The sequence below is a fragment of the Neovison vison genome, chromosome 3, assembly GCF_020171115.1.
Source record: "Neovison vison isolate M4711 chromosome 3, ASM_NN_V1, whole genome shotgun sequence".
In the NCBI taxonomy this organism is placed as follows: domain Eukaryota; kingdom Metazoa; phylum Chordata; class Mammalia; order Carnivora; family Mustelidae; genus Neogale; species Neogale vison.
The window spans coordinates 19,548,746-19,571,325 of record NC_058093.1 but is presented as its reverse complement, the minus strand read 5'-3'; the positions used below and the strand labels follow the sequence as shown (position 1 = coordinate 19,571,325).

The following is a 22,580-nucleotide window of genomic DNA, read 5'->3' as shown; positions in this document are numbered from 1 at the left end:
TCAAGCTTCTGTGTTGCACCAAGACTGAGTGCAAAGAAAATTACCAAGCCTCGTCTTGCCCAGCCTGGCTAGCGTTAGTCCATCTTTTTGTACTGCTGTGAGAAAACATGCCCAAACCTGCTGACCCCAATTGTGGGGCTTGGCAGGGGCGGTCAGAAAGGAAACCCAAAGTGAGGGGCTATTTTAATTAAATTCGTCAAACCCTTTCCTCAAGAGTTTTGGCAAATCCCTACCCAGTTTTCCTCGAGTTAGCCTTCTCGGCTATGGAGAGCAGCACCCAAACCGGACAGCTGATACCAGGACAAGGAAATCCCTACCATCCTCAGGGGGGCCCTCAGCAATCTTCCTAAGAGCCGTCAGCTTCCTCTTTCATTTCTTTCATTTCTCAACCACCATCCCACATCACACCCTTCCTCCTGTCCCCATTACCTTGACTATCATTCTCAGCAGAGAATCTCACCTACCTGAGTGAGAAAGTTGGGATTATTAGGTGTGACCTCTAACAAACCCTTCGTTGAAGCACGGACTTACCATTCTGAGTCTATTATTGTTAGGATGGTACTATGCTTATATTCTTCCATCAGGTATCACTTGGATTTGTACTCAAAATAGCTTTTCCTTTTCTTTTTTTATATTGATTCCCAATATTCAATTAATCAAATAAGGAGACCATTAGACTGAGATGGTTCTAATGTCTTAGTAGCCTACATAAGCAAACCCAAAGCTAAGCCTGTAATACCTCAAGCTTATGAATTTGAAACCTAAGGCTAACCAATCACAAACAACCACCTAGGCTTTACAAACACAGCAACTGCCTAAACTGTAATCTATCAAACAATTTCCTTGTTTTGCTTTTGCCTCTTCTCTATAAAAGTCTTTCCCCTGGGTGCCTGGGTGGCTCCTCCGGTTAAGCAACTGCCTTCCGGGAGGGTCACTCAGTAGGGAGTTTGCTTCTCCCTCTGACCCTCCCTGCTCTTGTGCGCACATTCTCTTGCAAATAAATAAAGAAAATCTTTTTTAAAAATAAATAAATAAATAAAAGTCTTTCCCCTAGCTCCTGTCCCTGTAATGTTTCCAATAATTTCATGTTTGGCAATGCTCAATTCCTGCTCAAATAAGCTCTTAAAAATTCCTGCTCAAATAAGCTCTTAAAAACTGTAATATGCCTCAGTTTATTTTTAACAGTAGTAGTACAGACTCATGATTTTTTTTACAGTATGTTATAATTCATTACTGTACCACTCTTTTTGATAGTCAAGTTTTCTCTGATTTGCCCAGGGAGAGCCCCTTCAAGCAGATTCCATATACATTTGACATGCCTTTCCCACTTTCTGAGCACTTCCTTACCTTCTCGCCCAATAAAATACACCAGACTCATACTTAATTATCCTTGCTCCAGGTCTAGAATTAGTAGTTCTGTAAGGATCCCTTTAATAGAGAACACAAAGATGTTTTTAAAAATCATGAAAGTCAGTTCTGTCTAGGAAGTCATGAAATTGACACTCTCATACACTGCATGTGAAAACAAACATAAATAGGTATGTCCCTCCTAGAAAATTATCCGATGGGTCTAACAAGTGCCTTAAAAATGTTTATGCTCCTTCATCCAATGATTACCAGTCAACAATCGTGCCTAAGGAAGTGTTTCTAGTGCAAAGCAGAATGTAGTGAAATAAGTTTTTTACAGTTATTTAAAACAGTGATAAAAACAAAAAGGAAACAAATTTCTAATGAACACAATCTGAAAGCAATACAATCAAATGATGGACAATTATGCAGTCATTAAAAATTATGCTAAGGCTTTATAGAGTACGATTCTTCATTTCATGGCCAAGCATCTTAAAAGAGTTAGGCTCCTTTTCCCCACTTCCCATTCAAACATCAATCCTCTCGACTATGACTTCATTCAGAATCATTCTGATAGAATTATTCTTCTTAAGGTGCATTTGCCAAAATTATTTTCAGGCTTTGTCTTCCTTGCCTTCTCTGTAGTACCTTCTCCTTTTTAGAAACTTTCTTTTTGGTTCCCATCAGCCTGTGCTGATTTTTCTACTACCTCCCTGACAATCCTTGCCATTCTCTTTTGAGGACTACTTTCCCTCCACCCATCTGTTAAAGATGTGAAGTATTCTACAGAGTTCTCACTGAGTTTAACTTTTCTTCTTATGGTATACTTCTAGATTACGACCTCATAAATTCCATGGCTTCCACTACTATCAATACATGCTTTTATTAGTTTGCTAGGGCTCCCATAACAAAATGCCACAGACTGGGTCGCCTAAACCACAGAAATTTACTTGTCACAGTTCTGGAGGCTGAAGTCCAGATCAAGGTGCCTGCTGGGTTATTTCCTCCTGAGGAAATAATTTATTTCCTCCTGTGCAAATAAATGGCCACGCTCTTGCAGCCTCTTCACACTTTCATCCCTCTGTGTGTGCACATCCTGTGTGTCCAAATTTCTTCTTCTTCTAAAGACATTAGTCAGATTGGATTAGGGACCACCAGTATGACTTCATTGAATCTTAATTACATCTTTAAAGGTCCTATCTCCAAACACAGTCACATTCTGATTTATAGCGGGGTTAGAGTTGCAACAGATGAATTTGGGGGAAAGAAGGACACACAATTTAGCCCATAACAATGCTAAAGATTCTCAGATTTCTCTCTTTAGCCCAGGTACCCCTTCTGAAATCATGTGGCTAACTGCTTCCTTAACACTATATCTTGCTGTCCCATAGGCATCTCAAATTTAACAAACCTTACACTTAACTCTTTATCTTGGCCATCAAACCTGTGACTCTATCTATATCATTTCTTTGTTGAAGGGCAACATGTCATCCAAACCCCAAGCCCAGAAATTACCTGCAATGTTCTTTCTCCTATGAACTTTATGGCCAGTAATTTTCAATGAAGTGAATTTCCACAAGGTAGAATAACTGTTCATTCTACTTCACTTTTTAGATCATCAAAATGAAAACACAAATACCTTGAAGTATTTATGAGAATCCCCTGTTATCTAGATGAGGGTCTCATAACCAAATACAGACAGAAATTTCATGGCCGATGTTTCTATTTGTGCTTACAACAGGATATAGAACCAGCTAATATTAAAATATTCAGATTTTTATTGTCCAAATGAAAACCAAATGATGTCAAGGCATGCAATATAAACCAAACAGAAAAATGGTATGCTAAATGAATCCTTACATGACACCCAGAATAGGCAAGCTAAGTTCAAAAGAACAAGAGTCTGAGCAGTGAGCTTCATATTCACATTTCAAGCAGTAACTTAAGTTTAGCCAAACATCATTTGTTACACTTAACTAATGTTGTTAATAGGTAATGTATAATTTTATAGTTTTATTTCTCAACATTTTATCTATAAACTTATTTTTTAGTTGTATAAGAGCTAACAGCATAAGGAGCATATATCTAGTTTATGCATATTATAATAAGTCAATTCTACGGATCTATAAAAATAATGCTTTCAATGAAAAAGGAGTTCTACATTACTGGCTTAAGAAACAGTTTTGAGGGTGCCTGGGTGGCTCAGTCAGTTACGCCTCTGCCTTCAGCTCAGGTCAAGATCCCAAGATCAAGTCCAATGTCCAGCCTCATGCCCAGCCCAATGTCCAGCCCCACATCCAGCCCTATGTCAGTCTCCCTGCTTAGTAGGGAGCCAGCTTCTCCCTCTCCAGCCCCCCTGTGCTTGTGTTCCCTCTCTCACTATGTCTCTGTTATACATAAATAAAATCTTTTTAAAAGTCATTTTAAAAAACCTACTGTTTTAAGATGCTGAGACTCCCATATGCTACCTTGCCTCCCATGTCTTCTCAGAGCCAAATTTGCAGCCCAGCCTTAGCAGTGTTTAGGATTTGATGGAATGCGTTCTGTGATTAAATTCACCTTCATTGTGTATAATTTCCTATATTTATTCTGTCTTCTCCTCACATATTTCAATGTATTTTATCATGCTATATTGTATGTATCTTGAAAGCTGCCCTCAATCTTTCTCAAGGAAGAACGAATATACTTTTAGTAGTAGGCAAGGGGTGATAAATAATGTGAACCTGATATAAAATGGAGTAAATTTACAATCTCAGGTAACTTTGGATCTCAGATGCTAGATGAAAATACAAGCTTATACTCTTTTCTAATCATTTCCACAAGAATAAATGGAGGTAACTGCTACTTTCCATTAATCTACCTAAAAAAATCAACAAGTGAGGGGCTCCTCGGTGGCTCAGTGGGTTTAGCCTCTGCCTTAGGCTCAGGTCATGATCCCAGGGTCCTGGGATCCAGCCCCCCCACGAGAGCCTCCTTCCTCCCTCTCTCTCTCTGGCTGCCTCTCTGCCTGCTTGTGATCTCTCTCTCTCTCTCTGTCAAATAAATAAAATTTTAAATTTAAAAAAAAAAAGTGTAGGGCACCTGGCTGGCTCACTGATACAGCATAGGACTCTTGATTTCCAGTTTTGAGTTAAAGTCCCACCTTGGATGCAGAGATTACTTAAAAACAACATCTTTAGAAAAAAAAAATCAACAAGTGAGATGCTACATATTCTTTCTTCTTACTTTTCTCTTGGGAAAAAGACCAGTGCCCTCTAGTGTCCAAAATGTGCCTCGTGTAGTGCCAGTCACACCGATTTATCTTCCAAGAGTAATTGTAATAATCCGATGCTACAGAAAATTTTAAAAAATAAATTTTGGCATATCGAATCTGGACAGCAATATACAAGCATTACTACAAATAGCCGTCTAAAATACTCCTCCCCCATGTTTTCAAGAGAAAGGAATAAACAAGTTTCCTGCAGGAGGCAATAAATATATATGTAATATATATAATATATAAATATATATATAATATGTATAAATATATAATATCTATAAAATATATGTAAATATATATTTATATAAATATTATATATAAAAATATATAAATATATATATATATTCTTTATTCTACTGTTTTCTTAAGGTTTCACATCTTTATTCCGGCTTCACTGGGATCCACACAATAATCTCCTACCTTTATCTTCTAACGTGAATGACATTTGGGTTTACTTATAGAATGTACTTGGTAGTGATTAGAATGACAGGTACGGAAGTTCTGAAGACGTCGTCGGTGGTGGTGGCGGAAATTATTTACCGTGGTATTCCTGCCTGTGTAACTCTTTAACCCTCTGCATTCTCGCTGCACCGAGAAGCCCCGAAAGCCACCTCAAGTTCCCTAGCCCCCGCCCGCACTCTTCCTTCAGCCAAGCTTCGTCCTTGTCCGCCTTTACGGAAGACCTGGAAACTCTGCGGGGCCCTAAGTGGCGTGGGTCTTAGAGGACCGCCCCGGTCCGGAGCCTGCAGGTGGCATTCACGTTCTTCCGCCGCATGGAGCCGAAGCCCGGTCCAGGGGGCGCCGCAGCCCCTTCGCTTCCCGCGAGAACGGAGAACCCGGCTGCGATTTCAGCCCCGAAGTTCCGGGACCAGTCCCCGCCCCTTGGCTCCGCCCACTCCCTTGTGGTCGGCGCGCGGTGATTGGCGGCGTGGAGGGGGTGGAGCTCCGGGAGGTGGGCTGAGGGGGCGGGCTTGGGAGGGGACAAAAGCGTGGCGGTGCCAAAGCCCTGCCCTGCCGGCCGGCTCCTGGGTTGGTGCGGAGGCGGTGTCAGAGGTTGAAACAGCTGGGGCCCAGCTGGGTTTGCCAGTGTAGACGGTTGTGAGCTTCGGAGTGTGAGTGGCTGTGCTGCCGCTAGCTATCGTCCGCGTACCTTCCCCTGCAGGTAACCGCAGGCTTCGAGGGGCGGCCCCCAGGACCTGGCTTTTGCGGGGAGGCTCGGAGCCCGCCTATAGCTGGAACGGGCAGAAGGGAGAAAGCTCAGATCTTGGGAATGGAGGGAGGAATTTAGCGGCGAGCCCTGATCGAAAAGAAGGAGGGAAATCCAGGTTGGGCGTGGGGAAGAGGCATGGGGAGGAAGAGGGTCCTCGATATCTGGATGTGCAGAGGCCCACTCTGGAATGGGCGGCGGAAAGTTGCTTGCAGTGACACATAGAAACCCAGGTCTGCAGGCAGAAAGGGAAATCGAGCGGTGGGAGGATGCAACGAGGTGTGGGAGACCCAAGTCTCGGCTTTAGAGGGAAGAAAAGGTGCTGCGGTGGCGAGCTGGCTGCAAAGAAGGGTGGGAGCCATGGACTTGGGCGTGTGCCGCGAACTTAGCTGGCCGGACCTGGCCATGAGGCGGTGGAAGTGTCCTCCTGGGGGCGTGGAGGGGGCGGGATGGGGTGCAGGGCACACCATTCCGCCCCCCGCGGGGCTCTCCCGTTCTCCAGTTCCAGGGAAGCGTTCCCCCAGCAGGCTCAAGGCGCCTGGGGTAAAGATTCTGGCGCGCCCAGCGAAGGGTGGGCGTGGAGACCTGGAGAGACGAGCGGAGCCAGCTTCGGTTGCAGCCTTCTTGCACAACGGCCACAAGGACATATGCAGGCCAAGAGCCCGCTGGTCACAGCGTCACCTAAGGACATGCAAACCCCAAGACCAGCTAACGGACGATGAACCCGAGACGCGCCCACTGACGCACCCTTCAGTGTGTGCGGAGCGGAGATCTGTGTGCTCCCTTAACCTTCGTTTGCAAAGTGCCTGCGCACCTAAAACTGCCCTTTGGCCCTCTGGGTCTGCTCAGCCCTGTACTTTAAACCAGATAAACCCGGCTGGCCCGTATTAAAAACAGCTAAATCCTTCTGACAGGCGTGTTTTGAACGTTAAGTCCTTCAATTCCCCCTTTTTGTTTTGTTTTAGGAAATAAACTGCGCTCAACTCATTCTGCAAGACTGAAAGGAGTTGGAGTGATTAGAAGTTGTAAAGGTGAGAATTAGCAATTTTTCCCCTTCTGTATTTTTTGATGCGGCAATTCTGCATTTTATTGGTCCTGGAGGTCTTGAGGTAGGCGGAGGCACTGCAAGGAATGAGTCAGGGATATTTACAACAATAAATTTCAACTGCTTCCTTGTTTCCTTCTTTGCACCTCTTCACTGCAAGAGGTTGTTTTTGGCCCAGAAGTTACTCTATTTCATGAACTCAGCTTTAAAAAAAAAAAAATGTGGCTAAAATTTTAGGGTTGATGAAAAAAAACTTAGAAGGTTTAACAACTCTTTTTTCTTAAACTACTCTGTATTCATCCGGGTTTATTTTGTGGAATGACACAAGTGTGTCAGAAGTTTGGAATTCACCTGCCTTCAGATTAAATGAACTGACTTGTTGGAAAAGTCCTGCCTTCTGAAATCAGGGTTTGGGTGGAGAGGGAGACGCTGATCAGCAAGGCTTAGAGAAGTGAATCCAGTGGGGCCTAAAGCCTACCCCATGGAATTTAAATCTAAAAGAAATAAATAATGTCCTATGTTGTAGGAAGCAAGGGTCTACCAAAAAAAAAAAAAAAAGAAGAAGAAGAAGACTTTACTTTTTTAGTTAAAAGGTGCTAACATTTAATGGATAATGTAAAGAAATCCTGATATGTTTCAATTATGAGATATAGAAAACTTACTGCAAAAAATGTCTGCTTCAACTGCGGAGATAATTTTTAAAATGCCATTATTCAGTATAGACAGTATTACTTGACAAGTTGAACTGAAGTAATTTGATCTTTAAATAACAAAAATGTACTCATTAGTCTACTGTGAACCTGAGTTCCTTGTGACAAGGCAAGACATTTTCAAGGATGCTGTATGAGCCATCAGTTGTATTTGCCATCAAGGAAAAATAGCCAAGTCATAACGCTTGTATATAGGAATGCAACCATGGAAATGTATCAAGAACAAGATAAGTTTGCTGCCTCTTTTTCTGTTGTTTTGTTTTGTTTTAAATACAAGGACAGATGTGACAGTGGGCTCAGCAGGACTGAATCAACTTACAGCTCTACTGTAACTTATATTTGAAATTACACATCACAAGTAATTAACTCTACCACACTAGTTTTTTCCCTTCTTTTATTCTAGTTGGGTTCCAGCTGGCTCCCAGTAATGGTATAGGGAACCTCCTAAACACTAATAAGCAGGCTTCTAGAATTACAAATTTGGGAAGTGAAAATGGGCCTGAGGGTTAGGGATATACCCTGGCTTATTATAAGGAACTGAGGTTCACAGTCTGCTAATGAATACATTTTTGGTTTTTTGTGTTGTTTTTTTTTTAAGATTTTATTTTTTTAAGTAATCTCTATACTCAACGTGGTTGTCCAACTCATGACCCCAAGATCAAGAGTCGCACATTCCACGGACTGAGCCAGCCAGGTGCCTCCCCCCAGTACATTTTTATAATTTAAGGACAAAATTACTTTAGCTCAACTTGTCAAGTGATTCTGTTCGTAGGCCTCTCACTAATAATTGTGTAAGTCCGTTCTCCTGACTTTTCCAGTCTTCAGCCATAACTTAAGGGGATAGAAGCAATTTGCAGTTATGTTCCCCCAGGGAAATAGTTTCCCTTAGAGCATCATGAAAGGCAATAGATCCCTTCCTCAGGCACAGAGCCTCTTCCACTTCTCAGGGACAGCATACAGGATGTGGTCTTCCTGGAAGCCTCATAGTTTCACTTCTTCCAGAGGGTGCACCCCTGCCCTTTCTGGGAATGAGATTAATTTGTATTTGCTACCCTCAATCCAAGGAAGACATGTCTTACTGGAACAATTCCATTTCTCTGCCCCACCCACTGGCAGCTTACCTTTGCCCAAGAACAGTCCAGGAGTTGGGATACCAAGGAACAGGACAGGGACATGCTTGGCTTCTGGACAGTGGTAGCCCTTCTATATATAGGTTTTTCTAAATAGAGAAATAACTTTTGTTTTTAGGATGACATCCCCATTATCCATTATTGTCTCTAGGAAAACATAATTCTCCCAGAAATTCTTCGTCTTTCACTTTTAAAGTTTCCTTAAACATGGCTTATAAGAACTTGTTGAATGGCCCCAAGTGTAGTTTTGGTGTTGTAGGTTTGGGGTGTGTGTGTATGTGTGTGTGTGTGTGTGTGTGTATTTTTAACCAAAACAGCCTCTTTTAAAAAGGGAAATACTAGCACCCATCATTCTGCTGATTTTGAGGGTGCCGTAAAATGAGGGGTTGGATTAGGAGGGTTCAAATAAACATGATATTGAAGAAATCATCTCGTTTTAGAAGATGAACCAACAGTCAGGAATAATGACAACATTACTGAGAACATCTTACAGGGTCATGGGACGGCCTTGGGAAACATTTTCATTCTGTCAAATTAACATGGGAAGATCATTTCCATCTTACGGGGTTGTGAGGACTGCCTCAAAACCCACACATGAAGCACGTAACACGATGCTCTCTACAGAGAATGTGCTTGAGCCTCCTGGTAAATATATTGTCATGAGTGAATGTAGTGTTTAGTAGTCACCGAATTCTTGGTATTTTTTACACTGCAATGAAATAAATGAGAAGACCTGGGTCTTCCCTTCTGTTCTTTTTAAAGGTTTCTTGAAGTCAAAATGTCTCAGAAAATCCGTGGCGGTTCTGTGGTAGAGATGCAAGGAGATGAAATGACACGAATCATTTGGGAGTTGATTAAAGAAAAACTCATTTTTCCCTATGTGGAACTGGACCTGCACAGGTAAATGAATTAGCCTTCTACGCAGCAAACTCAGAAAGCATAATCTAAGTGAATTTCAGGGCATAACTAGCTGTGTAACTAGCTATAGATGTATCTTATGAATGAAGCATTCGAAGGAGGGATACGAAAATATAGGTATGTGAACCTTCTATTTTAATTCCATTAATTTTATTTGTTTTTTTTTTTAAGACTGATTTATTTTTAAAGAAAACGCAGTGGGGAGGGGCAGAGAGAATCTCAGGCAGACTCCTCACTGAGCACAGAGCCCCATGACCAGTAGTTGAATCTCCCAACTCTGACATCATGACCTGAGCCGAAACCAAAAGTCAGATGCTTAACTGACTGGGCCACTCAGGCGCCCCAGACTCTCTCTTTTAATTTAGATATATTGCTAGAAAGACTGGATTTAGCATTGGTCTGAAGAAGAGAATTGTGATGAGAACAAAGTGATTCTCTGCTCCTTCAAAGTCTCTGTTTCTTGTGAAGTTTTTCTTTTTATAAATCAGCGGCTCAGAGCTGCACAAGGTATTATTTGTGGAAAGGAGACCTATAGAGGTACAGTCTGCACTAAACAGTAAAGTAAATGTAGTTAGTTAGCATGGTTTTTTTCCTTTCCACCTACCTCTGTTTTCTATCACTCCACTTAACTAGTCAGTGGACTTTTCCCCACCTTTTACCCTTTGCACACAATTCTAGTAGAGAAAGAACACTTGAATTTATCTTATACAACCCTCACCTTTCTGTAGATCATCCCTTACACCTTTCGTGTTCTAAGGATTTGAGCCTTTGCTCTGTCTTTAAAGTGTTTGGAGACAGAGATGTAAGTCTCTATGTTATCCTCCCCTTTGTTCCCTGTGATTTTTGTAAATTTGCTCATGTTCTTTGTGAATCCAAACTAGGAAGAGACAGAATTTTTCCAAAGGGGATATGGCTGAAGCCATATTCCATGGCAAAATGTTGACCCACACATTTCAGCCAGACTATAGCAAGTCTTCCGTGTGTTTGTCTTCACCCAGAATTATTCATCAGACCCACGTGTTTCTCCAAGGGCCTGTTGTTTGCCTGGGTTTAGATAGTTCATTTACATGGTGTCATTAGACACTCTTTTTAGTTATTCTGAGCCCAAGCTGTTGATAATGTCTGTTTTGCAACCACAAGATGAAGCAAATACTTGCAGAGGCCAACCAGACATACAGGAAACGAAGCATAAAAAACATTAAATGGGTTAGAGAAGCATTTCACGAGCACTCCCCTGGTTTGGAACCTGACACAGTAGCAGATGAGTTTGCCAAGTTCTTGACAGTGTAAAAGCTGCGAAAAAGCCTTAAGCCTCGTTAGCCTTAGAGGCATAAGGAGTTTAAAGGATAGTCATTATGCCTGGAAGGGAAAGATTCACTGGCTACAGAATAAAGAATTTTTGGAGGCTCAAACAAATTTTAAGGTGTTCCAAAATGACTGTAGTCATTACGTGACCAGTTCTTTTTGAGGGACGGAGAGTGATGTGTTTGTTTTGTTTTCTGCAAGTTAGTGGTCCAGGCCACTTACTCATTCTCTTCTGTTACAGACTTAAAGATGAGAAGAAAAACTCTACTAATTTGCTGGTAGATTCTTCTGATGAGAGCTGGTTCCTTTAAACATGAAAAGTGCTGACCACGGTCCTCATTTGAGTTAGGATTAGACATTTGTAATATTCAGCATTTCCTCTGCCAGAAGATAAGAGTCAGTGGATTCGTTAGACTTAAGTGAATTATCTAAGGCCAAAGCGGTTTGGAATAATTTTTCTTTGGAAATACACTAAGATTGCTCCTTTGCGTTTGCATCGTGAGTTGGGATAGTGAAGGAAAGGAAAATGCAAAAACTAAAAGGAACTGAAAAGAAAAATCTAGAGGCTTCATGGATTAGCAAGTTTTGAAAGCTAAAAAAACCTGAAAAACATTTATAAAGTCCTGGAGGACAAAAGAATTATTACATTACTGTTTTGTTTCTCCTGTTTCTGACAAATTCTGACATACTTGAGCTAAAGCTTTAATCATTTTTTGTGCTCTGTGGACAACCAACATTTTTTCCAGTTCCGAATGACCTGTAGCCTGGAAATCTGTGTCAATTACTGTAACTCCCTGGAGTGTATAAATCCATTATTGCATTCCATTATTTACCCAATACACTGCTGGCTTATTTCCAGAACAAAGAGACTTGCCTCAGAATTAGGGAGAGGTTCATCTTCTGACTAACTGGCATTAATGAAGAAGTCAATAGCATTTTTGGCACCGACTGTGGCATTTATAGGTCCTACCACTTAAATGCCGTAAAACAATCCTTTAGACTTTCCGAGCCCTTTATTTTTAGAGCACACTATTTTCTAAGGGAAAATAAATGCTTAGACTTACATTTTTCTGCTAATTTTATGGAAGGAAGTCTGCAGAAATGGCTGCTTAGGTGCTTATTGCCTTTGGTGGTAAAGAACACACAAAGGGGACGGGCACAATGGCTTCCATTCAGTCTCCTTCTAGACAACCTCCCATGCCGCAGGCAGGTACGGCCCACAGTCCACCTCTCTTAGTGCTTTGTTTGGTTGGCAGCCGTCTTCTGGATCTAAGGTGCACTAGTCCTCAAAGCTGGCAGATTGAGGTGTATTTTGAGCCTTTCCTTTCTTCAGGGCAGGCTCTGCGTGCCATCACCATGCGTGGAATGGGGACACCCTCCATCACTCATCAGTTTGTCTGGACCGTTACACTTAACGACTTTTCCCTCCCAGCTATGATTTAGGCATAGAGAATCGTGATGCCACCAATGACCAGGTCACAAAGGATGCTGCAGAAGCTATAAAGAAGTACAACGTTGGTGTCAAGTGTGCTACCATCACCCCTGATGAGAAGAGGGTTGAGGAGTTCAAGTTGAAACAAATGTGGAAATCACCAAATGGCACCATCCGAAATATTCTGGGTGGCACCGTTTTCAGGGAAGCTATAATCTGCAAAAATATCCCCCGGCTTGTGAGTGGATGGGTAAAACCCATCATCATAGGTCGCCATGCTTATGGGGATCAAGTAAGTCGCGTTCGCATTGTTGCATTCTCCATACTCTTTTCTCGTGACAGGGTTGAGAACCACCAAAGATTATATGGAACATGATCACTTCAGACATAAAAGGAAAAACTGGTTCCGTGACTGAAAGTAGTCTCTTTAAAACATTCCTTTCCTACTTGGAAAAGAAAGAAGTACTAGTTTCTGTACTTTCGTACCAGTAGGCTTATTGCCAAATTAAGCAGAAAAACTGCCAACTAAACAAAATCCGTACTGAAGTGGAGGTTTTGAACTTTTCATAAAAAGCAGCGTAGGTCCTAAAAGAGCCTTACAGATAAGAATGTCTTGTGCTGAAATCCAGAGGCTTGGATGTAGCTGTCTTTAGAAACAGTATGGCCAGGTCAGACCACTCTCCGTCCCTGTGGATGGGGTCACTGGGTTAGTCCTTGAGGATCAGCTCACTTTGTTCTACCCTGTGGTTCAAACTATCCCTTCATCCTGGCCGAACCTTCCAGAGGCCCAGGAGGGAGATGTCCCCAGGAGCGCTTCAAACACAAATCCCAGGAAGACTACTCTTACGTTTTTGTGAGTTCATGGTATCTTTTTCATCCTGCACCCCTCCCCCCTTCAATTATTTTGGCATCAGTCACTTGGAAGAATGGTCATTCTTTTCATTAAAATCCAGACTGAAAATTCCCAGCCTACAGTTGATTCAACCCTAATTGTTTAAAAGTGCATAAACCTCTACAAAGCATCCATGAGGCTTTGGTGCCTCAGTGTCTTCCTTTTAAGAAATGGGAATGAGTTACCACCCATAGTGAAAGACTTCCTATGGCAGAAACGTGCTGTGTAGAAAAGATATTTAATCTTCACGGTTACCTAACGGCTCTTTTCCCAGTTGTCATTAGTAGTACTCTATACGGACATAAATAAGTAGGTGTGGCTGCAACCGTGAGTACCTGGTTGTGAAAATATTCTAATGTAAGTCATTGAAGAGTATACAGCGAGGCAGACATTCACGGATGCCTTGTGTGAGCCAGGCACAGTCTTCCACCAGCAGAGCTCACTCCGTGGGCAAGATGGCGGTCCTTGTACAGTCCTTTCCGAAGGCGCGCCAGCCCTCGTAGTTGCTTCCACAGTCACTGCTGCTTTTGGACAGATCCTGGGCTGGTGTAAGTAGCAATAATAATAACCGTGAAGAGACTGAGCCTTGAAGGCCTAAGGATGGGATTGCAAGTCTTTTGACCCTAGATGTGTTATTTCTACTATATCACTGTTCCTCTGTTGTAAGATTGATGTAAGAATCAAATGAAATAATGAAATGATTCAAGTTAGTCACTTAAAACGCGTGTCATATAGTGAAGGCAAGGCATTAGCTCTCCTCACATCCACGATCTAGCTGGTGTATTATCATCCCCCTTGGGAAAGACATCCTGGACCTCCAGGTCATGGTCATTTCTCTCCCTCCGTCATCCTACTGCATTTCTTATCTAAGTCCACCTTTGACCTTTGAAAGCTTTTAGATTGGTTCTCACTTTTCGAATGTCTTTGTTAGGTTATAAGCTTCCTAAGAGAAAATGCTTTGTGATTCTCTGCTCTTTATCAGTGCTCAGGAAACTGCCCTTTACATGGGAGGCACCCAGTAAATTCTGATTTCCACTAGACCCTAGGATTAACTTGCTTTCGGAACTCTCTGGACCTCTTTGTTCCAATCCAAAATAAATGAAGGTTGGGCCACACTGCCCTGTTTGTCTAGGTATCTTCCAGCTCTGTGTTCTATGATTTTTTTTTTTCCCTTATAGTTCTTAAAAGGATAGTTTGGGGGTGGGGGGTTTGGTGTTGGTTGGTTGCTTGCTTGCTTGCTTGCTTGGTTTTATATCTTTCTCCCCTCTACACAGTACAGAGCAACTGATTTTGTTGTTCCCGGACCTGGTAAAGTCGAGATAACCTACACGCCAAGTGATGGATCCAAAAAAATGACATACCTGGTACATAATTTCGAAGGTAAGTCCATCAGGAGCTACATGTTTTCATTTTTTACAGATCATTTAGACAATATTGGTACTGTTTTTTGGAAGTTAGTTATGTGGCTGTTGAAAATACAAGCTGGAATCTGTAACATTTCTATAGGACCCAACATCTAGCATAAAGAAGTAATTGCCTTCCATGCCTTCCCATGGGATAGATTAAAAGACACAAAAGGAACCAGCCACTTAATTGGAAACGCACGTGGGCAAAGACAGGGAGGAGAGGTAGGCGGGAATCAATCATGCCTAAATTACAGAAATTAAACATTAATAATCCCATATCGCCTGTCATGTAATCTGCGCTTTGCTCTGGTAGGCTTTGTATTTGAAAATGGTTGCGTTATATATTTGCTGAGATTTTCTTCTTGCCCTGAGTGTTTATTCTGTGAAAGTGAACATTTGTTTTTTGCCTTTTCTTCCACCCCATCCTGCTGCTTCAAAGGTCCCCTGTAGCAGATGCCACCCAAAGGTTGTTGAAAGAACAGAGAACCCTCTTTCTCCACTCCTGAAGTGGTTAAAAGCTCTCATGCAAACAAAGCTCAAAGCTTACCTAGCCCTTGTTCTCTTTCCCTCCTCTAACTAATAGCATTTTAATGGAATCTCGTCCTGCGGGTTTGGGCCTTGTATATTTTGAGCCTAGGTTGGCCCTGGGCACTGGCCCAGATTCAAGTTCTGTCTTTCAGTAATTACAGAGTTTACCAAGTAAGAGTCGTGAAACACTAGTGATGACGTGTAGCATAATTATTTCTGCCAGTGAGATCTGAACCTTCAGTATCCTCCAGGAAATGATGAGAATTTTCATTCGATATTTAAAATGCCAATTTTTCTCAATGGCTGAGGATAAAGCACCCACATAGAGTTGAAAACACTTGTGAAATTTTTGAAAGTGTCGAAGACAGCTCAAAAAATGATTCGCCCTTTCTTGAGTGTATTTCTGGCTCATATCAGTACTTTCTAGTATTTTGGTATCCTCAGGATCCTAAAGACCATGTTTTTCTCGTTTCTATTGCCCTTTCAAAACAAGTTAGAAGGTTCTTATCTAGAATTGACTTTCTTCCAATCACGTGCCTTGGCAGCTCATGGAATATTCTTGTTGGAAGTCTGACCGGCACTTTTTGGAGCCATGGGAGCTGGGTATTGGGTGCTTGGGTGTTGGTGGGTGGATTTGAACTTGTTACAATTCTACCCCATTTACCTTTCTTTTTTTCCTCTCATCGGTGTTCCCCCCACAGAGGGTGGTGGTGTGGCTATGGGGATGTACAATCAAGATAAGTCGATCGAAGATTTTGCACACAGTTCTTTCCAGATGGCTCTATCTAAGAGTTGGCCTTTGTATCTGAGCACCAAAAACACTATTCTGAAGAAATACGATGGACGTTTTAAAGACATCTTTCAGGAAATATATGACAAGTAACTAGTTCTTTTTTGTTTCTTTGTCTTTTTTCTAAAATAAGCTAGGATTTATAATCTAGAATTTGCATCCTTATCCCTTTGAACCTGGGACAAATTGAATGAAAACCATCATTATCCCATAAAGTTAAGGGCAAAACTAAGATTTAACAGACGTGAAACAAACCACTTTCGAGTTGCTTTTAGAAGGTAAATGTTTTCAAGTAATGTCTCACATTTATTATTATTTTTTGTTTAGAGCCAGAATTGTTTAATGTTTGAATGAAGGTGCCCTGTGACTGACAGAAAGTTCTAATTTTGGGGGGCAAAATTAGTCAGAATCAGTCCTGGCTGACTCAGTCGATGGAGCATATGACTCTCAGCCTCAGAGTTGTGAGTTCGAGCCCTATGTCAGGTGTAGAGATTATTGCAAATAAAATATTTTTTTATAAAAAAGAATAGGAGGGGCACCTGGGTGGCTCAGTCAGTTAAACATCTGATCCTCGATTTCAGCTCATGTCATCATCTCAAGGTCATGAGTTCAAGCCCCCGCTCCCTGTCAGGGAGCCTGCTTAAGGCTTTTCTCTTTGCCCAACCCCCACCTTCACTCCTGCTTGCTCACTCTCTCTAATAAAATATATATATATATATATATATATAATTTTTCAAGCATATGAGTTTCTGCATGGGCACACTCCCACTCTTTCCAGAGCACCTTGTTGTGAGTTAGAACTCAGCTTTAGTGGAGTCATTTGAACTTTTCTGTATTAATAACTTCAGGCTCAACAACACGGGAGCATGTGTTAACTTTTAAGATGACGTAACTCCCTTTTAGGTGCAAATGTTGAAGCCAGGGCTTGGATTTTAAGACATCTTAATTCTTCTTCCTGCTACCCATCCATACCAACCCCAGGAGCTGTCCTAGTTTCCTGAAAGATACGGAGTGGTAGAATCTTCTTTTTCATCCCTTATTACATTCTTTTTTTTTTTTTTTAAGACTTCATTTATTTATTTGAGAGAGAAACAGAGAGGGCACAAGCATAGGGAGGGAGAGGGACTGGCAAGCTCCCTACTGAGCAGGGAGCCCAAGGGGGGACTGGAGGCAGGCTCAGGACCCTGAGGTCACAACCTAAGCCGAAGTTAGATGCTTAACCAACTGAGCCACCCAGGTGGCCCCTGTTATTACATTGTTAAAGTAAGCTATATCTGAAGAATCTGATCAGTAGTGTACTGAAAACTAAAAATAGTGCTGGGGACACTGCTGTCTCCATTATTCTCACATCTCTGCAAAGAAGGTGAAGTCACTCTAACAGGTGGGGACATTGGGGTCTCACAGCTTTAAAATGGGCAGGATTTGAGCTTAGGTCTATCAGATTCTCAAGTCTGTGTTGCTTCCACTAAAAAATGCTAGTTTCCAACCCCACCCTCTTTGGAGAAGCAGGTGCTGTCCCTAACAACACCAGTTTCCTTTTTAATTCCCTGTTCTCTCTCTTGTTACTTAGGCAGTACAAATCCCAGTTCGAAGCTCAGAATATCTGGTATGAGCATAGGCTCATTGATGACATGGTGGCCCAAGCTATGAAGTCCGAGGGAGGCTTCATCTGGGCCTGTAAGAACTATGATGGTGATGTGCAGTCAGACTCCGTGGCCCAAGGTAAGGACCTGTGGGACCAAACAGAGGTGGAGTGCAGCCGGCAGCACCTAGGTCATGCCGCAGTAGTTCTCTGGTTCAGAAAAGGGGGTTTTGCTACCCTTTGTTAAATCCTAAAATGTAAGCACTGTGGAATCACTGATGACTACACATGCTTATGTTATTTTCCTGAGCCCGCTCCTCTCTGAGGGAGTCAGCCTTCTTCTGCGCTTGTACCCAGTACTTCGTGCTTTGCCACTTACAGGTTATGGCTCTCTTGGCATGATGACCAGTGTGCTGGTTTGTCCAGACGGCAAGACAGTAGAAGCAGAGGCTGCCCACGGGACTGTAACACGTCACTACCGCATGTATCAGAAAGGACAGGAGACGTCCACCAATCCCATTGGTAAGGTCATGTTTACTGCTATACTGATTTCCACCTGAGGAGTGGAGATCTCCAGAGGAAATCAGACATGTCCCTTTGTCTGCCCAGTGCTTTGTGTATAAAATCATCACCAAACGGTGCCTCTGTTCGACTAATGAGAGCCATTTGAAGGTACTTCTTGAAATATACACAATATATGCATTTCTATTTTGTGGGAGAGTGCACACTACAGAAAAGAATGTTGCCAGTGAGCATTTCCCTTTTCCTTTGGTACAGCGAAGTCACAGATGGCTAATAATCTAAAAGCTATACAGCTAGATCCTTCTAACTGGATTTTAAGGAAAATATTTTAAAAAGAGATGACAGCCTAGAGAGAGGAGGAGAGGCCGTCACAGATGAGAGATAGAAGAGATTGTGACCCATCCCAAATTAGTAAATGCCTTAAGCTTCAAGTATTACTAGCACACCATGAAAATGTACTTTCTTAAGGCTCTAACAAAATTTAAGACATTTGCTCTACAAAAAGATCTTTTTAAAATTTCTATTCAGTAAAAATATTTCCAATTCTTATATAGCCCAGTGGATAGCATCTAATGGTATCAGTCACTTGAAGATTTAACAAACAAAAAATGTTCTGTTTTTGGGAACTGAAACATTTGGGAATCCCTCTTGGTTTAATCTAAGTGTTGGTTTTTTGGTTTCGTTCTGTTTTGCTCTTTTTAGCTTCCATTTTCGCCTGGACCAGAGGATTAGCCCACAGGGCTAAGCTTGATAACAATAAAGAGCTCGGGTTTTTTGCCAAGGCTTTGGAAGAAGTCTGTGTTGAGACCATTGAGGCTGGTTTCATGACCAAGGACTTGGCTGCTTGTATTAAAGGTTTGTCCAAGTAAGTATAAGATACCTTGAGCTCTGCAGTTAAATCACCACATATCTTTTCTAGGTACAAAATATCAGAGCTTTTTTGAGGTACATGGATTATTATTTATCACCTAGTTCAGGGATCAACAGACACTACAGATTGCTGACAGTAAGCATTTCAGACTTTGTGGGAACAGACAGCCTTTTCAAAACTCTACAGCTGTTGAACTTTGCCACTGTGGAAGGTGAACAGTCATAGATGATACAGAAGCTAGTGGATGTGGCAGTGTTCCAGTCAAAACCAGTTGCAAAACCAGACTGTAGCCTGGATGGAGTCCAGGAGCCAGGCTGGAGTTTGCTGACCTCTGATCTAGTTGACGATCGTTGGGTGACAGGGTTCTGTTTAACAAGAAAATTATAGACATTTGAAATAAAGAGACCACCAAGGCTATTGTATTGTACCCCTTTATTTCCTTCAGTTTATGGGTAAAAAAACAACAGCACAAGTTTTAGATGCCCACTTCGTCCTAGTCCCTTCCATAATGATCTCTAACCAATAGTCAAATGTTCGAGGCCCATCGTTGCCCAGGATTTTTCTGAAAACATGGTAGCCCATCTCCCGGCTGGATTGGCTGCTAATCAGAGACTCTTCCCTCACAGTTGGTCACTATGACTCACCTCAAGAAACCCTACTGAAGGGGCACCTGGGTGGCTCAGTGGGTTAAAGCCTGTGCCCTCAGCTCAGGTCATGATCCCAGGATCTTGGGATGGAACCCTACATCGGGCTCTCTGCTCAGCAGGGAGCCTGCTTCCTCCTATTTCTGCCTGCCTCACTGCCTACTTGTGATCTCTGTCTGTCAAATAAATAAATAAATAAAATCTTAAAAAAAAAAAAAAAGAAAGAAAGAAAGAAAAGTAAAAGGAACCCTACTGAAGTTTAATACCAATCCCAAGTCTAAACCGTGCATCCTCTGAGATCTGCATCAGGGTCAGTATACCTCAGTGATGGGGATATACTCAACCACTCTGTCTTTCTTATCTTAAATTTCTGGCAAGAACACAGTGTTCGAAATGTGCTTATCGGTATGTTAGCTTTGTAGCCTCTTTGATTCGGCACCTATCAGCAGGATTACCTTAGCCAGTCCGTTATCTTCTTTGTTTTTTTTAAGACAATGATAATAATAAGACTGTTCAGACAGTTTTAAGGACATGTGACAATTTGCAGGAATGTAAATGAAAGCATGTCTGTTCCCCTGAGTAGGTTTTGTTATTTTTAAGAATGAGGAATAAGAAGTGGGATGATTTCAGTCTCTCCACCATTAGCCTGAACAGAAGCTCTGTGATTGGGTGCCTGGGTGGCTCAGTGGGTTAAGCCGCTGCCTTTGGCTCAGGTCATGATCTCAAGGTCCTGTGATCGAGCCCCACATCGGGCTCTCTGCTCCGCAGGGAGCCTGCTTCCCTCTCTCTCTCTGCCTGCCTCTGCCTACTTGTGATCTCTCTCTGTCAAATAAATAAATAAAATTTAAAAAAAAAAAAAAAGAAGAAGAAGAAGAAGAAGAAGCTCTGTGATAGTTTTGCCCTCAAAAACTCAGGGCAGGGGACATGCTGAAGGTGTGTGTGGCCGAGCTGCCTATAGCCTCGGTCAGCCCTTTGAACCTTGAGCACAGTCATCAGCCATATATTAATTTATAATTTATTATTATATTAATTTGTAATTTATTATAATATTAATTTATTAATAAATAAAATTTCAATCAATTAATTAATTAAATGCTACCTACATAGCATTTCTAGGACTTTCCCTTTACCTGCTACCAGACAAGAGACAAACTAATTTAATTTCTTTCTTTTCTTTTTCCTCCTGTATTAGTGTGCAACGTTCTGACTACTTGAATACATTTGAGTTCATGGACAAACTCGGAGAAAACTTGAATATAAAACTGGCTCAGGCCAAACTTTAAGGCCATCCCTCAACTTAGGAGGATACGTGTTTCTGGTAACTAGGCCCACTGGTTTACATTTTCCTGCATAACACTCAAGGTTCAAGGTAAAATCCATTTTGTAATTTGTTTAGAAGCCAGAGTTTATCTTTTCTATAAGTTTACAGCCTTTTTCTTACACATACAGTTATGCCACCCTTGTGAACGTGGCAGGGGACTTTTTAAAAATTTTATTTTATTTTCTACTGGTAGCCTAGTGCTCATTTGTACTCTTTGTCACTTTTTCTCATGTTCCAATACAAATGACCAAAACGAACAGTGTTCGAAAGGGTAAACTGTAGCCACAGTATTGTTCCCGAAAATATGCGTGAAGTCCAAATTCACCCCCTTCAGCACTCCGTGGCCTGGGCTGCTGGGTGGTTTTGGTGCAACAGATGCCCCGTCACGTGAGGCAGAGCCGTCCAGTGAACTTGCCCATGGTTTGGAATGAAGCAGAGGTGTTCGTAAAACCTGTTGGAGACCCCACCGTCACTTTTGTAAAGAGCTCTTCTTGAGTGTTTTGAAAATACTAAGTATCTGTGAGGCGACTAGAGAGTCTGGAATCCTGAGTAAATACTGCCTGGGTCTCTCCTCTGTTTGCCTCCTCCTCCCGGCCTTGTGTGGCCTGAGTATTATGCTACCCTGAGCAGCGTATTTCATCCAAGTGCAATAATCCAAGCTGCACCTTTTTTGGACTTCTGCTGGCCCGTTTTATTTCCCTTCTATAAATGTGATTTTTTCAGAAGTTGATTTTCACACTATTCTAGTCCGTTCTTCATCTGAACTACTTTAATTACTAATCGTAATTAAAATTCAGTGCTAATGACCAGTCTTCTTGGGTTTTTATTTATCAAGTATACTTCTGGGACTGTGGGGCAAATGGGTAAGTAAGTGGTAAGATGTGGATCCTACAGGGAGAGGGAAAGAAGACCAAAGACAGAACAAAGGAGATGACTGGACTATTAGGGAATCAAGTGGAGGCACATGCTAGGGGTACAGGTATGATCACGTAAGTTAATGAGAAGCCAGTGAAGACTTAAGAAGGGAGGGACATGATCGTATTTTCCTTTAGCAAAATAGCACAGCTTGTGTGAAGAAAGTACTAGTGGAGGAGGAGGTGGTGGGCACAGTCTAGGAGGGAAGGCCGGTTATCGGTATATTGTAAAATGAAGATCTGAACTGGGACAGTAGCACTGGGGACCGAGGGAGCAGGCTGGGTCTCCCAGAAGAGAAGAGAATGGATGGGGATCGGTGGGTCCCTGGGCAATGTGGGGAATGCACCACGTCACAGGGGTTTCCCACAGTAACGGCTCCACCTGAAGAAAAGCTGGCCAGCATGCCAGCAGTAGCCACGTACTCTGGGGAAGGAAACAGGCCTCAGGACGCACTTGGATCAGGCGTACAGAGTACCTCGGAGGCCATTTTGGCCGAAAGTCCGGAATCATTGTAGCTGAGCTTGGGCTCTTTCTACTGGACTGCACATTTGCAGGTTTCAGTGGGTGGAAAGAGCATCGCGTGGAACGAAGCAATGCTGTTGGATTGGATGACCTGAGCTCATCCCTCCAGCACTCACAAACATCCTGGAAGCCGATCAGACGGAGTGTTCGTGGGGCAGAGCTCCGCCTCAACATCTGTCAGATCAGTATTTGGCCAAGAACTGGTTAATGTTCCAAAATATTCAGTAAATGAAT

General features: G+C 42.2%; 1 protein-coding gene across 1 annotated transcript; it reads left to right on the top strand.

The window, feature by feature from the left end:
• The first annotated feature begins 5,608 nt into the window (after positions 1–5,608).
• Positions 5,609–21,715, top strand: IDH1 (isocitrate dehydrogenase (NADP(+)) 1). Its single transcript, XM_044241457.1, has 10 exons — positions 5,609–5,768; positions 6,779–6,844; positions 9,461–9,598; positions 12,354–12,645; positions 14,520–14,625; positions 15,881–16,058; positions 17,540–17,691; positions 17,933–18,073; positions 18,776–18,938; positions 20,781–21,715. Exons 3-10 carry the CDS (start codon positions 9,477–9,479, stop codon positions 20,869–20,871), a joined length of 1,245 nt encoding a protein of 414 aa, XP_044097392.1. The 5' UTR covers positions 5,609–5,768; positions 6,779–6,844; positions 9,461–9,476; the 3' UTR covers positions 20,872–21,715.
• Positions 21,716–22,580: the final 865 nt, after the last annotated feature.

Bases quoted from the DNA above. Each gene is read 5' to 3' on its own strand.
- IDH1 (XM_044241457.1), top strand. From the start codon at position 9,477: ATGTCTCAGAAAATCCGTGGCGGTTCTGTGGTAGAGATGCAAGGAGAT. The intron at 9,599-12,353 runs GTAAATGAATTA...TTTCCCTCCCAG, and splicing joins GTGGAACTGGACCTGCACAG to CTATGATTTAGGCATAGAGA. The intron at 14,626-15,880 runs GTAAGTCCATCA...TTCCCCCCACAG, and splicing joins CCTGGTACATAATTTCGAAG to AGGGTGGTGGTGTGGCTATG.